Raw genomic sequence first — 15,592 nt, forward strand, 5'->3', positions numbered from 1 at the left:
TGCTGGATGACTTCCACTTTCCTGTCTTTTTACCTCTTTCTGTCCCCTTGTCGGTCCAGCAATATCATGTGTCAGTACTCTAAATAAAATAAATTAAGAAAGCATGTTAACAAGAGGAGTACATATATAAGCTGCTCTTGGAAGAGCAAATCTGTCAGGCACATAACAGCAGCCAGACTTCCACTCTGCTTCCCCCATGCTGGACAGGACAGGTTTAAAAAAAGAAAAAAGGAAGTCTGTTTTGGTGTAACTGGCTCCTTAAAAAGGGTTTTGTTCTACAGCAACTGTTTGCTTTCCTGTGGTCGTCTGCATTACTGAGCATTCATGGTAAATTTTCTGAAACGCCATTAAAAGCGATGTGGTGTGACACAAGACTCAGTCTTGGCCCTCTGGCTTTTTCATTTCTCCAAGCTTCCACTGGGGAACGCCGCCTTCCGCATGATGCTCTGATTCATGATTTAAAGCCAGACGCCATCGGACTGAACTTCACATGGTTTTATTGCACAGTTTAATCACATTTCATACAACAGGCAGCGTTTTCAAACAGGCTAACACTTAGTGGATCGGAGCAGTTTGTTCATGGATCATCTTCACAGGGAGCCGTCGCACACCGAGCGAATAAATACAAACACCGAGACGAGTAGCTTATCCATCAGGAATGTGAGTCGGATTCACTCAACGAATCAACAAAGGAAAAATCTGAATGAGAGACGGACCCAACTGCACCGCGACCAAACAAAACTCGTCGTCCAGCCGTCCAGAGACCGCTCATCAGGGACAAAACCCACAAGAGCTCAAATCTCTAAGTCCTGCTGAGCAGCACGGCCATCAAGTTCAGGGAAGAAGCTGAACAAAGACCAAAATGTCACAACGAATTGTTTAAAAAACAAAACCAGTCATGATGTTTGAGCTGGGTCAGTTCTGATGTTAGCATGCTAACCAGCTAGCTCAGGCTAATCCAGCAAATGAATCCACCTCAGTCCAGTTAAAAGAAAACACAGAGAACGGAGGATTGAATAAGTTAAAGTAGAAACCTGGACTGAAGACAACCTGCTTCCTGCAGAGTCTCTCTGCTGCCCCCTGCTGGACAGGGTGGAATTACAGCTAACGGACACGCAGCGCCTTTAACTCTCCACCGCGTTGATGTGGAGCAGATTGATTTTCTTCAGTAATGTCACACGCACAACCGGGAGAGGATTAAAGCAGAAATCAAACACCAAGCTGGAAATGTTCTACTGCAATCAAGTACTGAACACATCAGGAACTTTCACATCTCTCCACAAAATCCGATTAAATTAACACTTAAAATGAAAATTACAGTTTCAATAAGTCGCTATTTCCAAAGAAAAATACATGAAATGCTGAAAACACCCGGTCTCCACATGCAGAACGAGGTTTTAATGAAACTCTGAAGCAGCTGAAGCTGCAGTAAATACCCAGAATGCCCAGAACTGGTCTTTTGGCCAATGGAATGTGAAACAGAGTGTTTGTTCGGGTGAATACAGGTGAACATCCCTCCTGTCCTGCAGTACTATCTGAAAGATGAAACACACACACGCACGCACGCACGCACACACACACGCACACACACGCACGCACGCTCACACACACGCACGCACACACACACACACACACACACACTGGCGTCTCCTCACAGCCGACCTGTTTCCCTTCAGGAGACACTGAACATCCCTGATATGTGACAGTTAACCGAGCTAAAACTCAAAGTGCATCACGTCTGATCTGGATGTGGACCCCGCCCTGCGCAGCGAGCCGGTTCGTGTTCAAGCTCCCACGGTGGAAAACAAAGGCTAAAACTACATGAAAAGCTTCTTCCCCCGCGCTGAGAGCGGACCTCACTTCTCCTCTCTGTAGTGTTTAACGGACAAACTGTGGAACCCGTCCTCGTGCCTCAGGACTTCCAGCCGCTGACGGAGCGGGAACGCGCTCAAACCTTCAACATGCAACACTGGACTGATCGGTATGTACATAAACACAGGCTCCGCCGCGGCGCCGGGGCGGAGCGGCCGGCCGGCCGGGGCATCAGAAGGGCCTGTAGTTCCAGAAACTGGAGAAGACGGAGATCTGGAGGGAGGAAGCGGCCACGGTTTAGCAGCCGACCAGGAGAGGACGTGTGTGAAAAGGCTGAACGGAGCGGCGCTCACCTTGTCCTTGAGCTGCTGGCACAGCTGCAGCGAGATGGTGAAGAACACCAGCGTGTCGTTGAGCCAGGGCACCACACACTCCACCTTGTGCACGTGGCTCACCTCGAAGCGGTTGGTGTTGAGTTCGCTGCAGAGGGAGAGGACCGAGGTCAGACTGGGGGGGTCGGGGGTCAAACGCCCGGCAGAACGCTGGAATCATGTCAGCTCTAACAGGAGCCGACGCTGCAGGAAGCCTGCAGAGTTCTGTGACCTCTGACCCCTTGGTCCGGTCCTGGACTTACAACATGGCTCCGGGGTTGTGCAGCACCGAGCTCCCAGCTGGCTTGAAGTTCTGCAAACGATCACAGAGGAGAGGAGGTGAGCGGCAGGAGGCGGGGCCAGGCTGCCGCAGAGGCCCCGCCCCCCCGGGGTCACGGCCTGACCTTGGTGGTGTTGGGAGGCAGCGTGTGCAGCTGGTACACCGTCAGACACAGCTTGCTGAGGTTGATGTAGAAGTTGACCATGACGTCTCCGGGCATCGGCGGCGAGAACATTTTCTGAGACGATCGAACAGAAGAAGAAGAAACGGCGTCTGAATGGAGGAGGGCCAGGACCTCCAGGACCACATGGAGGCACGGGTAAGCCGTCCTGCGTTACCATCAGTCCGCTGGTGGCGAGTTCGGACAGCGTCATGGAGGCCGGCGTGGTGAGGCGGTTTCGCGCTCGCGTCAGCTGCAGCATCACGGCGTCCATCAGCTGCAGAGGCAGCAGAGACGGGAGTTTAGGGCGGGGGGGGGCCCTGGGGGGGGGGGGGGGGGGGGGGGGGGGGGTGTTTCTCCTGCTCACACGCACCTTGTTGACCTCGGCGCCCGTCTTGAAGCGGTAGCTGTCGTCACGGCTGCTCAGCAGCTGCAGGGCCTGGTTCACGTGGTTCCTGGCGTCCTGGATCTGATGAACACACAGCAGTCAGAGGGGGTGTGGCCTGTCAGAGGGGGCGTGGCCTGGTCACAGGGGGCGTGGCCCGGTCTGCGTGCTACATAACCTTCAACGTCCTGAATTATTTATTCATCTTTAACCTGAAAATTAAGTTTGCATAAACAGTCAGCGTCGTTGGGGCCTTTAGGGCCTTTAGGGTCTTTGGGGTCAGTGTTGTCTGGGTTTTTAGGGTCTTTGGGGTCTTTTCGGTTCTTCTGAGCCTCCATTTTGAGGCTGCACTGAAAACAATAAGCCCAGGAACCTCCGAGTTCCGTTAGAAGTACCTAGAACCACAGTTCCTTGTACCTTTGGTAAAGCATAGCTCAACATTCGCGCATCACAGGACTCTGAACACATTAAATTCATCTGCTTGAGACGAGCAGCCAGGAAAGTGATGATGCTGGGGTCAAATTACAAGACTCTCAGTCTTCTGGCGGCTCTCGGTACCTGCTGCAGCTTCCACTGCTTGTCTTCTCGGAACTGGAAGTGGAGAGCCTGGCTGCTCTTCGCCACCTTCAGGTTGATGTCCTGCTGAGCAGAGGTCAGCGGTTAGAAGAAGGTCGGATCAGGGTCGGATCAGAATCAGGGATTTCCACAGAAAATATTACCAACAGCCTGAAATATAGCAAACTGAACGCAGTACGTCTGACAGTGGAATGAATTGATCATTCTCAGCCAGTCACTGACCAGTTTAACACTTCTTTGTACAAGACAAGGTTCACTTCCTGATCGTCTCGTTTTCATACGATCAGCCCTGATCTGACCGCGTCCCTGATGAAGTGCAGCAACCAGCGCATTCAGAGTTCTCAAAGTCAGCAGAAATCTCAGAGCAGCAATCAGAGCGGTGGACACTCACAGCCTGAGTCAGAGCCTCCCCCTGCAGCGTCAGCACGCCCTTCACCTGGTCCATCCTGCAGAGACACACAGGGACGGTCAGGGTGAGACAGACAGGGCGGGGCGGGGTGGGGCGGGGTGGGGCGGGGCGGGGCGGGACAGAACGGGACAGTCAGGGTGAGACAGACGGTGTGGGGCGGGGCGGGACGGGACGGTCAGGGTGAGACAGACGGGGCGGGGTGGGGCGGGGCGGGGCGGGGCGGGACAGAACGGGACAGTCAGGTGAGACAGACAGTGTGGGGCGGGGCGGGGTGGGACGGGGCGGGACAGAACGGGGCGGTCAGGGTGAGACAGACAGGACGGGGCGGGACGGGACGGTCAGGGTGAGACAGACGGTGTGGGGCGGGGCGGGACTGGACGGTCAGGGTGAGACAGACAGGGCGGGGTGGGGCGGGGCGGGACAGAACGGGGCGGTCAGGGTGAGACAGACAGGACGGGGCGGGACGGGACGGTCAGGGTGAGACAGACGGTGTGGGGCGGGGCGGGACTGGACGGTCAGGGTGAGACAGACAGGGCGGGGTGGGGCGGGGCGGGACAGAACGGGGCGGTCAGGGTGAGACAGACAGGACGGGGCGGGACGGGACGGTCAGGGTGAGACAGACGGGACGGGATGGAACGGGACGGGACGGGGCGGGATGCTTACGTGGAGCTGCCCAGGATGAAGTTCTCCTGTTTGAGCTGACTCTCCATCCCCGGTGACGGCATCGAGAAGCGCCTCGACGCCTCCTGGAAAGGACAAAGGCATCCGATGAGAGGCTGGTGCTCAATTACAGAAGGAAGGTCCAGAGTGAGCTGGACCGTAACGTCCCCTCAGCAGTGGAACCATGTCGAAACCTGAATCCTTCACAATGAACCCACATCAACAAAGACACTTCGTCTTGTTCAGGCTTCGAGGTCAAGAACAAGCCTGCAGTGTTTTCCCACCATGCTTCACTCAGTGTGGATCATAAACAGTAAAACATGTCAGCATCACAGAGTCACGTGGAAACACTTCTGTAGCTGTGTGTGAAGCTCCAGTGGAATACTAGATTATTAGAGCTCATTTCAAACAGGATCTAGAAGCGTCCGCCGGGCTTCACCTTGAGGACGTCCTGGAGCTGCTTCAGCACGGCGTGCACCTCCTCCTTCAGCAGCCAGTTGAACTCTTCCTCCTGCAGGAGGAGGAGAAACGCTGAGAACAAACAGCCACGCTTCCCTCCCCTCGCCCGTCCAGACTGCTAACTGCTAACCGCTAACAGAGACTGTGTTTCATTACTGTGAAATATCAGCAATAATCCACACGGCGTGGAGAGTCGGTGAAAACATGGAGGCTGCAGCGACTGGCCAGCCGCCTCACGCTCTCTTCATATCACCACTGCTGAAGTTTGGAGAAACTGTGAGCAGCTTTTCAAGAAAAATGACTAAAAAGAATGAAATCCACAAACTGCTGCACGTCTGAAACGCCACTGCTGAAAACTGAGGCTGGATAAAAACAGAAAACACACCGAGTCCATCTCAGCTGGGGAGAGTCAGGGCCGAGAGAAAGAGCACTGTTACTCCACCGTCCTTTCAAAATAAAACGCAGCTGATGTTCATAAAGCCTGTTTACCCACAAGGCTGCAGAGCGGCTTGGGTCACATGACCAGAGATTACCGCCGTCACATGACCGCAGCAGACTGGACTGTTTGTCCGCGTTTCCATGACAACCGGCGGTCTGCAGCCGGCCTGTTCTGTTCCTGAAGGTTCAGGAGGTCACGAAGAACACGGTATTGATTCTGAGAAAACAGCGCTGCGTCCTCAGGTCCCATCTTTCAGATAATCCACTCAGAGCTCGATCCAGAAGCTTCTCCTGGAGATGAGTTTAATGACAATATAGGAGGACCGTCACAGCACTGAAATAATAATAAATAATTATATTAAATAATAATTAACAAAATATTTAAAGTGAATCCTGATCACCGTCTTCAAGCATGTGAACAACACACACTCCTCTGCTTGGAGGAACACACACGAACATCCTGGACTCCTGCTGTGGATTACTCCCCGGTGTCAGAAGACTCACTGCGGCCTGACCTGGACTCAGACCAGAAAACAACTTGGAACCACATGAGGCTTCAGAACAGCAGAGACCAGGTAAAGGTCTCAACGGTCTGAACTTAAATGAGCAGTCCCCTGTTAGAGCAGAGGTTTGATTTACTGATCAATGGCAGATGGATTCAGATCAAAATAACACTCCTGATGGTCTTTATGCACCCTGCAGGACCAGCACCGGGACCAGGACCAGGACTGCCTTAGAACTGCTCAACTCCCAGGTCCAGGATCAGGATCAGTCCCAGGTTCAGAACCAGGACTGCCAGAGAACTGGCCCAGTCCCAGGTCCAGGATCAGCGCCAGCACCATGTCCAGTCCAGGGGTCCAGCATCAGGACCAGCCCCGCCTCGGGTCCAGCCCCGGGTCCTCTGGGCCTCAGACCGTCACATCCCTACCGGAGGACCGGCCCAGCCCTGCTCCAGGACCTGCTCCAGGACCTGCTCCAGGACCTGCTCCGGGCTCCCCGGAGCCCCGCTAGCTAACAGCAGCTAGCCCGGTCACCTCCGTCCCGCTCCGGTCCACCGGGACCAGCGGGCCGGACCGGACCGCACGGAGGCTACACACACACACACACACACACACACACACACACACACACTCACCAGCACCGCTCGCTCCACCTGGCTGGCTGCAGACATCTTGGGCAGCTCGGACAGAGAGCGCTGCGGGTTGAGCATGGTGGCCGGCGGAGGGCTGCGGGCGGCGGGGACAGCTGCTCCGGACTCCGTCCTGCGGATCCGCTGCTGCGACTAGCTTAGCGGCGGAGATGGTGCGTTCGCGGCCATCGGAAAATTACACCGCACAGTCGGACGTCGAGATATATGGCGTAAATACGAATTAAAAACAGATTTAAACCACATATTAATACACTGTACTCAGAATATCTTCACTATATACACTTTCGTCGATTTTATAGGGTTTTGTTTGTGCTTCACGCTTCAATATTGGCCTTTTTGTCTTAGAAATAACTCCATTCCTTGTTGCCGATGGACATCAGCTGTGAGCACTCTTAAAACGTCTATGTGAATCATTAAAACATTAGAAATCGTTGATATTTTAGAACGCTGCTTTGAGAAACCCAATCCAAACAGCACAATGAAAGATACTCATAATTACGAGAGATCCTGAATGCAGCATTAAACTGGTCACACGTTCGCTATTAAGGTAGACCGGCCCACCACTCCTTATATGGTAATCCCACTTCCGGTCCACGCCTCTTTAGCATATGGCGGTATCAAAACAAACCGAGACTTGACATGTTACTGGAATAATATTTCATTTTAGACGTGCGGTATCAATACAAGTCCTCAGCTCCACAACTTATTCCTGAAACACGTTTCTTCCAGGATCAATCCAGATGTTGTCCTGAAGCAGATGTTTTTATTTCATGGTGTGGCAGAATGATCCACAGAGCACCACTTGCTGATTAGAAGATTTTAAACTGAAAACTGTTAAGGTTATTCATATAGTCTGCTTGGGGTTTTGCACTGAAATGTAATTTAGGAGTAAATTTTTCTTTATTAGATTTGTTAATTCCATCATGAATTAAAATGTTCTTAAAAGTAACAAATGCCTACTACATATTTTGTTGCATAAATTCCAGAAGGTTGTGAGGACATTCCCAGCAGTGTGTGGTGGCTGCAGGCTGCCAGAAAGTCGATGTGTCACAATAATAAATCTCCAGCACTGTATTTGAGGTGAAACAGCTGAACTGAGTCTTGTTCTGACCTTCACTGCAGTAATCAGGAATATGGACCAGCGTCCACCCCTCCATCATGTTGACCCTGAAGGCCCTGGCTGACTCTTTTCCTCAGGGCCGGGTCTACGCAGGGGCAAGAGGCCCCCTGGCCCCCTCAAATAAATGTTGTGCCCCCTCAAACTAAATCCCCCAAAATATAGTCCCGGTTCTGACCCCAGACCTGAAGGAACCACTGATCAGCTGATCAAGATCCACATTCTCCACTATGAAGACACACATCTGTTTTATTGAAAATAAAAAGAATAACTTAAAGAAATCCATCGGCTGGTCGGTCAGTAAACACCTGCTGGAAGAGTCTAGAATCCAGTCACCCCTGACTGGAACTCCGGCCTCACGTCGGTTTCAGACCCCGTTTACACCGAAAACATTTTCAAGTGAAAAGGCAAAACTCCCCACAACGGTGCAACCATAGACAGTAAATAAATGGACAGACCTTTCGTGACGTCACCCATATAGTTCTCAACCGCCGTTCTGAAGACCACAAGCGAGTCCAGCAGGACGTCTCCACATTGAATATTTGAAACCGGATGTAAATGTGATTGGTCCAGTCCGTCACGTGACGGCATCACGGGGACAGAGGAGGCGCTGTGATAGAGCGATTTATGCAAAACTTTAACTCGTAATATAAAATCAACAGATGATTTATGTGAAAATCAGAGTGTGGTGAAGCCAACACGGTGATAGAAACTAGTGATAGAGACCAAAATATGTTCTGAAACTGGGCGCTTTATATGTTTATTTGCACTCTGAAAATCGGCATTTTTGAATGGGTTCCAATGAGACCGGGGCTCTTTTTGAAACCAGCATCATCGCCCCCTGCTGGAATTTCTCTGGAATTACAGTTTTTTTGCACTTCCGCATTATCTTCATGATTTATGAGCGGAGGTTGGCGCCTGGGTGCAACGGACCTTTTTGGACAGCTGCTCCCAAAGTGCAACTTTTCAAAAATGGTCTGTCTGCATGGGAACGAGGAAAAACAACACTTTGTGGCAACGTTTGGGCGGAGATGCTGACGGCTAACCACGTCGTTTTCAGCGTCTCCGTGTAAACATCAAACCTTACTGAAACAAATAAGCTAAAACTTTTCGTTTTCACCTGAATCGTCGTCGTGTAAACGGGACCTTCCTCTCTTGGTTCTCAGAAATGGACAGTCTGTCAATCAAAAGACGTTTCCTGATTCGCTGCTCCTGACTGAAGGTGTTTTACTCTCGTCAGATCAGACTGAACATTTCAGACTCTGGTTCTGTCTCCGTCTCTTCGTGCTGGTTTGTGCTTGAACGGTGACCGAGCTGCCGCTCCTCAGTGTGTGTGTGTGTGTGTGTGTGTGTGTGTGTACTCGTATTTCTATCCTTGTGGGGGCCAAATGTCCCCACAAGGATAGGAAAACCTGGAACGATGTGCCTTGTGGGGACCTTTTTCCAGTCCTAATGAGGAGAAACAGCGTTTTCTTGGCCATGTTGTTGTTACTGAAAAAAGGAAAAGTGCAAAACCATTTCTTCAGGGTTAGTCTTTGTTTTGGTGTGGGTTAGGGTTAGGGTAAGGGTCAGGGTCAGGGTTAGGGGCTAGACATGAATGGGAGTCAATGGACGGTCCCCACAAGGATAGAAATACAAGACTGTGTGTGTGTGTGTGTGTGTGTAAACCGTCTGGGTGTGTTTGGCCGCCTGCCCCCCTCGCCGTGTCTTTTCAGTGGACTGTACATGATGCTGCAAACCGCCTGGTCCTCCAGAACCCCGGGAGAACCCATGTAGTGTTAATTTCGTCGACGAAAAAAAAAGACGAAATATATTCGTCAACGCCCCTTTTTCCCTTATTGAGACGAAACGAAAGGAGACGATTATTCACAGCACTGACAATAACTGAAACAAAATATGTATTCAAATTTTGCAGACGAAAATGGAGGGTACAAAAATGTATTTAATAAATAAAGACTACAATAAAAATGTTTTTTGGGGGGGTTGACAAAAATTGAGACGACTAAATAATTGGGTAAATTATTATTATTATTAGTCATCTGAGCAGTTTCCTGTGCATCCCGCGCATGCGTGTGCACCATTTCCGTGATAGAGATAATCCCACATCGCTGCTGCCACAAGACCTGCTGGGCTCGACAAGGAGCAACCATGCTTCGAAAAGAACTTGGCAGGAAGAAACGGGAAGACATCTGGGCTCATTTTCAATATTCTGAGACCGAAAAGAAGACAGAATGTTTGGTGAGGAAAAAGGACGGAGAGCCATGTGGGCACAAGATCGCCGGCAAGAACACCACAAACCTGAAAGGCACATCAGGTTGATTCACCAGGAACTTCAGGTGGGTTAATTGAAAAAAAAAAATTGATTGATATGTGTTTCAACTAAACATTAAACTAATGTGAGTTGCCTGTTTAATTTGCCGTTAATAGAGATGAGCCGAGCGGATTGATATTGGAAAAAAAACATATACCAGAACTTATGCTCTAAATTCAATTCTCAAATCGACATATTGATGCTATTGATACTTCAGTCATTTAAGTTAATGTATATAATAACAGGAACACAGTGGAAAGTAACTAAACTATTGAGATATTATCTAAATCATATGCTGATGTTGGGAACTACTTTTCCTTCCGCCGTGGTAAGTGCGTAATAAAGTAATATGTGTTCTTTATTCATAGAAGCGCTGTTCTTACTTGTGTTTTTCATGTTAATTCATGACTGTTATATTATTTTATTCAACTTCATGGGTTCTTGTTTTTGAATTTTTTTTTTTTTTATTTGGAACACGTTAAACCATCGGTTCCCAACCACTGGTCCATGGGTTTTTTTTTACCAGGTCGCAATGGAAGAATAAATAGTTTACATAATTGTGGTCTTTTATTTTCATGTCACAAATTGAATTTTGCCTACATCATGATGCAAAAAATAAATAAATAAATATGTCAAATGAACCGGCCTCCACTGGGCGCAGTTCCTCCGCGGCCAGTGGAGGCCCAGTGCGCCGCGACCCAGTAGGCTTGTTTAGGCTCAGGGCCGCGCGATTTACACCTCCCGCCCCGACCTCCCCCCTTCCCCTCGGGGCGCGATAGTTGCGCTCCTCTGCCCTCCCTCCCCGTTCGAGAGACACGTATATGGGGACCGGCCCCCGTACAGCGGCGGAGGGTCCGCGGCCACGTCGGCTCTCGCCCCACCTGTCTGGAAACACGGACCAAGGAGTCTACAAAGCGGCTCGTCAGAGGGCAAAGACAGAGAGCTGGTCAGCTGTAACTCCAGCCCGAACTACAGAAATGTGTGGAACTATTGACGCATGGCTGGGGTGTCAAACATATGGCCTGGGGGCCAGATCCGGCCCTCCAGAAGATCTTTAGTGTGTGTTAACCTTTGATACAAAATGTGGATTTTCTCATCTGCATCTGTCCTGACATTGTATTTCTGTTCCAGATCGATGAGAGAGCTGGTCCTTCCACCTCAACCCAATCCTTCACCCAACAAACATCAGGTCAGGAGGGCAGTGCATCAAGCAGCGTTGTTGGTGACATCTCAACTGGCCGAAGTGCTTTCCTCAAACTCAACAAGGAGAAACAAAGCAGAACCCTCTCCCTCATGTAAAAAAGTGTGTACCAACATTGTAGCTCTGATTGGGAGCTTGTTGCGAAACAGAAAGATTTTTCCAATTTTATTAGTAATTAAAGTTTTCGTGGTCATTGGTTAATGATTGTAATACTGTCAGTATGCAATTTTCTTTTGTACATAAACCTTTATTTTTGGATATAATTTATGTTCACATTTTTGGATGAAAAATAAATATGCTACTTAGACGGTACTTTTGGTATTTTATTTTTTTAAAGCAAAAGTGTGAGTCTTGATATGCAATCTTTTAGGAGGTTAAATATGTTGATGTGCACTGACTGCTTTTTAGTCTACAACTAGACTAAAATGTCAACCAAGTTTTGTTGGTCAAAATTAGTCTAGTTTTGGTGTCCACAGATTAAGAAAAAGTAAAATGTTGAACTTTGAGTGACATGTTTTTCAAAGCTTTTTCCTGTCATGAAAACAGGGGAGAAATTGTTGTGATTGTGTTGACTCAAAGTGAAAAGACAAACTCGGTCTTTTATAGAAAAAATTAAGAGACAAAAATAACCATTTATTTTCATTTGATGTGTGTGTGCTGAGGTAGCGGAACGACTGGAGCTAAAGTTTATAAAGTACAAACTTCACTGAATAAAACTAGACTAAAATAGTTGGAATATGAACTAAGACTAAAATGCTCACACATGTAGTCGACTAAAAGTAGACTAAAATAGTTATAGTTTATAGTGACTAAAAAAGGACTAAAATGTTTGCACTTTTATTTGACTAAAAGTGGACTTAACAAAAACCAGATGGATGTGACTAAAACGAGACTAAAAATAAATAAAAAAAGAAGCTTGAAAAAGACTAAGACTGAAACAAAAATTGAAAATTGCTGACAAAATTAACACTAAACCCATGCAACGACCTTTAAGAAGACAGGCCGGCTGGCATGTAGTCCTGAAACTATGGGAGAAAAGTGAGTTTGATTTGTTTACACTACGTTTACAATGGCACAGTTTTCATTTTTAAGGATATATATGTAGGTATAAACAAATATTTGCATATTTATTGCCAAAGGCTAAATGATATGACGTGTTTTGTGTTCTCACATTTGGAATGTAATGTTACGGTCGTCACCTGTATTACTATCTGGATGATTTTTGATAAAGTAGTTGATCATTTTTATGACTACTAAGTGACTGTTTTCTGTGCCTTTTTATGGTTAGAATTCATGGTTAACTTTTTATTACGATTTGGAGTCACTGAGATGTGTATTTCTGTATTCTGAATAAATAAATGGTTCAGCTTTTGTTGCAGATTTTGGAGGTGCCTTAAAAGGAACCCCGACTATAATGATAAATTTGCTCTATGTGGTTCAGCTTGCTGTCAGTAACATATCTATGAATAATTTAAAAAAATATATATATTCAGTTAACTATATTTTAACAAAGTTTATTTCGCACGGAGGCCGCCATTGTTGTGCACGTTGCAAAGCATTCTGGGTAGTGACGTCACAAAGTTGTTTCACCTCTCAGCAGTGTTTTTAGGAGTGATCTGTTCACAGCTTTATAAGCATGAGTGTTCAACCCTTTCAATTCGAACCAACACGAAACCAAATACAGAGCGAGGACGAAAATGAAAGTAACAGAGGAGATGACGATAAAAATGGTAGCTATCAAGAGGAAGAGAGAGTCGCTCACAGCCGCTGGTGCCTTTGTGGATGCTGCCTCTCAGTGGTGACCGAGAGAGAGCGTCTGCTGCAAAGAGCTCAATTTTCTTTCTGTCGCTGTTCATGGTACTTATTTACTTTATATCGTCACGATTAACATAATTAACACAAAAATGACAAACGGAGATGGTTGCTCTCTCTACTTTACCATAGATCTCCCCTGTATCACAGCGCATCCAAACTTTCAGGCTGTCTGCATAAACCCGGACGTCTTGTGGGCCCCGGCCAGCAGGGCTGGGGTGGGGCTGAAATTCAGCCCGGGAGCGTCGTGTGGAGACGCGTTTTATCTGAGGAGCGGGCGGGGGGGGGGGGGGGGGGGGGGGGGGGGGGGGTAGGTGCGGTCATACTTCGGTTTGCGGAGCGGGAGCAAGTATATAACATACCGGAGAGCGGCCACGCACACGGCCGGGAGAGCACACACAAATCTTCTGTTATCATTTAAAATCTGGCACGGCGGCCTAATAACAGACAGTGTTCTTACCATATTTAACAGTCCAAAACACTCCACATCACGGCCATGTCCGGATTCTCCTCCTCCTCCCTGCTTCAGCTGAGTGTCACTTGCTGGTGTTATTCGGACTCGTTTTGAGTCATCATCGCGTTCCCCTTCCTTCTTTTTAAAAAATGACAGTAAATTTAACTGTCTTTTAGACATGTTCGATTCGCCCTTTGCTTACTCTCTTCATGAATAATCTCAGATGCAACAACTTTCTGTCAGAGGCGGGTTTGATTCACTGCGTCAGCAGATCTGCGGCTCTTTTAAATGACTTATTTTTTTAACTTTTAATTGTATTAAACAATCTGAAATTAGTAACAGTTGTTCTGTGAATTAATGTTAGAATATTATTATTTTATGCAGTTAACGTGATTTCTGAGCACAGGTATGGGGAGCTGAACTCTCCCACAGGCATCTCCCCACTCTTTTCTTAATTTTCTCTCCTTAGGAAAGCTGTGGATGCTCACCACACTTCTTTTAATTCCATTGTTTTCAAAATTACATCCAAAAGTGACGCAATGTGGCATTTTGTTCAGTTGTAGCTGACGAGAGAAGTACTTTGTGAGTAATTTGTGGCTTTGCTCGGTGAACAGACAACTACCTGACGTCATCACTCCCAGAATGCATTGCGCGGCCAAAACATGGCCGCCACCGTGTAAGCAATAATCCTATAAACGAGTGGCATTTTATAACTTATGCATTATGTTTATACTTTTCTAACAACGTATTTTAAGTGTAGACATCAGCGACAACCTTTGTAGAGCTAATAGACATTTTAATCGGGGTTCGCTTTAAAAAAAGGCGATCACATCTCTCTTCTTCAATAAAACCAAATACAAGCCGAGTGTTTCAGACTCCTTCTGTCCATCTGAAATGCGTTCAGCTGGAACAGCAGTGGAATGTTTGAGCAGCGGTGGACACGAACTGGCCTGATGAGAAGAGTTTTATTGGCATGAAGTAAATTCCACTCCCTCCTCCACTCAGCCTCATTATTAAAATCACTATGAGTGTCCTCCATCACTGTCTACCAATCACTCCCAGCATGCACTGCAAGAGAGAGAGAGAGAGAGGCCGACAGAGAGCGAGAGAAGAGTTTGTTCATATGGAGGAAGATCAGGGAGTTCAGGAAAAATCAGCAGGTTTTTCACCAAGGAGAAGGGGTTTTGATGTGACTGATTCCCTGGGAGGGCTTCACTCAGCAATCTAAAACTTTAAATAATCTAGAAATTATATTGATTTAAAAATTTAAAACCAAACTAAAGCAAAACAATGAATGTTTTTAAAAGGGGGAATTCATTTAGTAAAAATAAATTCCTGATTATATTAACATTTGGTCACAAGACAAACTGTCTTGGCAGAGTTTTCCCATTGTTCATCTGAGAAAAGGCTTTCAACGTAGCATTGTGTCAGACGAATCAAATAAGATGGCTGCTACTGACAACACAGCAAAGCGTCCATTGGTTAAAAGAAATAATACTCTGAGCAGTTTATCTAGAAACGTTAATCAGTGTAGCAGTATTTGTACTTCACTACTAAATTTTCAGAACTCTTTCCACCTCTGGAAGTTTGTCAAAATAAATTTCTATTTTCCTGTCTTCAGTCGTTGAGCAGTGGCCAGAAGATCCACCTGTCAACCGTTTCCTGGATAATGCTGCAATGCATGTGATTCAGGCCTGTGTGAGAAAACTGATTTCCCCAAGACTGCCAGCTGCGTGCAGGGTCAGAGGTCACTGCTGGAGCCATTGACAGGTTTGAGGAAAACCCTGAGGATGATTATTCAGGGTTAAAGAAATCAGACAACCTGTATTTGCAAGGCAATCTATTTTTTTTTTTTTAATGTTAACCTGCATGGTATCTGTTTTAAAATGACATGAAAGAGTTCAGGAATTTTCAGCTTATTTTAAACCCTCCAAAGTAAACTGAAAAATAAAAAAACAAAAACAGCTCTTTCAGTGGTTCCTCCTCATCAGCTGGTT

The 15,592-nt window shown here is 47.4% G+C and overlaps 1 protein-coding gene across 1 annotated transcript; it reads right to left on the reverse strand.

Moving 5' to 3' along the window:
- Positions 1-480: 480 nt before the first annotated feature.
- Positions 481-6,835, reverse strand: rogdi (rogdi atypical leucine zipper). Its single transcript, XM_030089674.1, has 11 exons — positions 6,686-6,835; positions 5,093-5,164; positions 4,657-4,739; positions 3,976-4,030; positions 3,567-3,647; positions 2,997-3,092; positions 2,802-2,900; positions 2,588-2,701; positions 2,447-2,496; positions 2,166-2,292; positions 481-2,085 (listed from the first exon to the last, which is right to left on the reverse strand). Exons 1-11 carry the CDS (start codon positions 6,758-6,760, stop codon positions 2,044-2,046), a joined length of 894 nt encoding a protein of 297 aa, XP_029945534.1. The 5' UTR covers positions 6,761-6,835; the 3' UTR covers positions 481-2,043.
- Positions 6,836-15,592: the final 8,757 nt, after the last annotated feature.

Source organism: Salarias fasciatus, chromosome 4, assembly GCF_902148845.1.
Source record: "Salarias fasciatus chromosome 4, fSalaFa1.1, whole genome shotgun sequence".
In the NCBI taxonomy this organism is placed as follows: Eukaryota; Metazoa; Chordata; class Actinopteri; order Blenniiformes; family Blenniidae; genus Salarias; species Salarias fasciatus.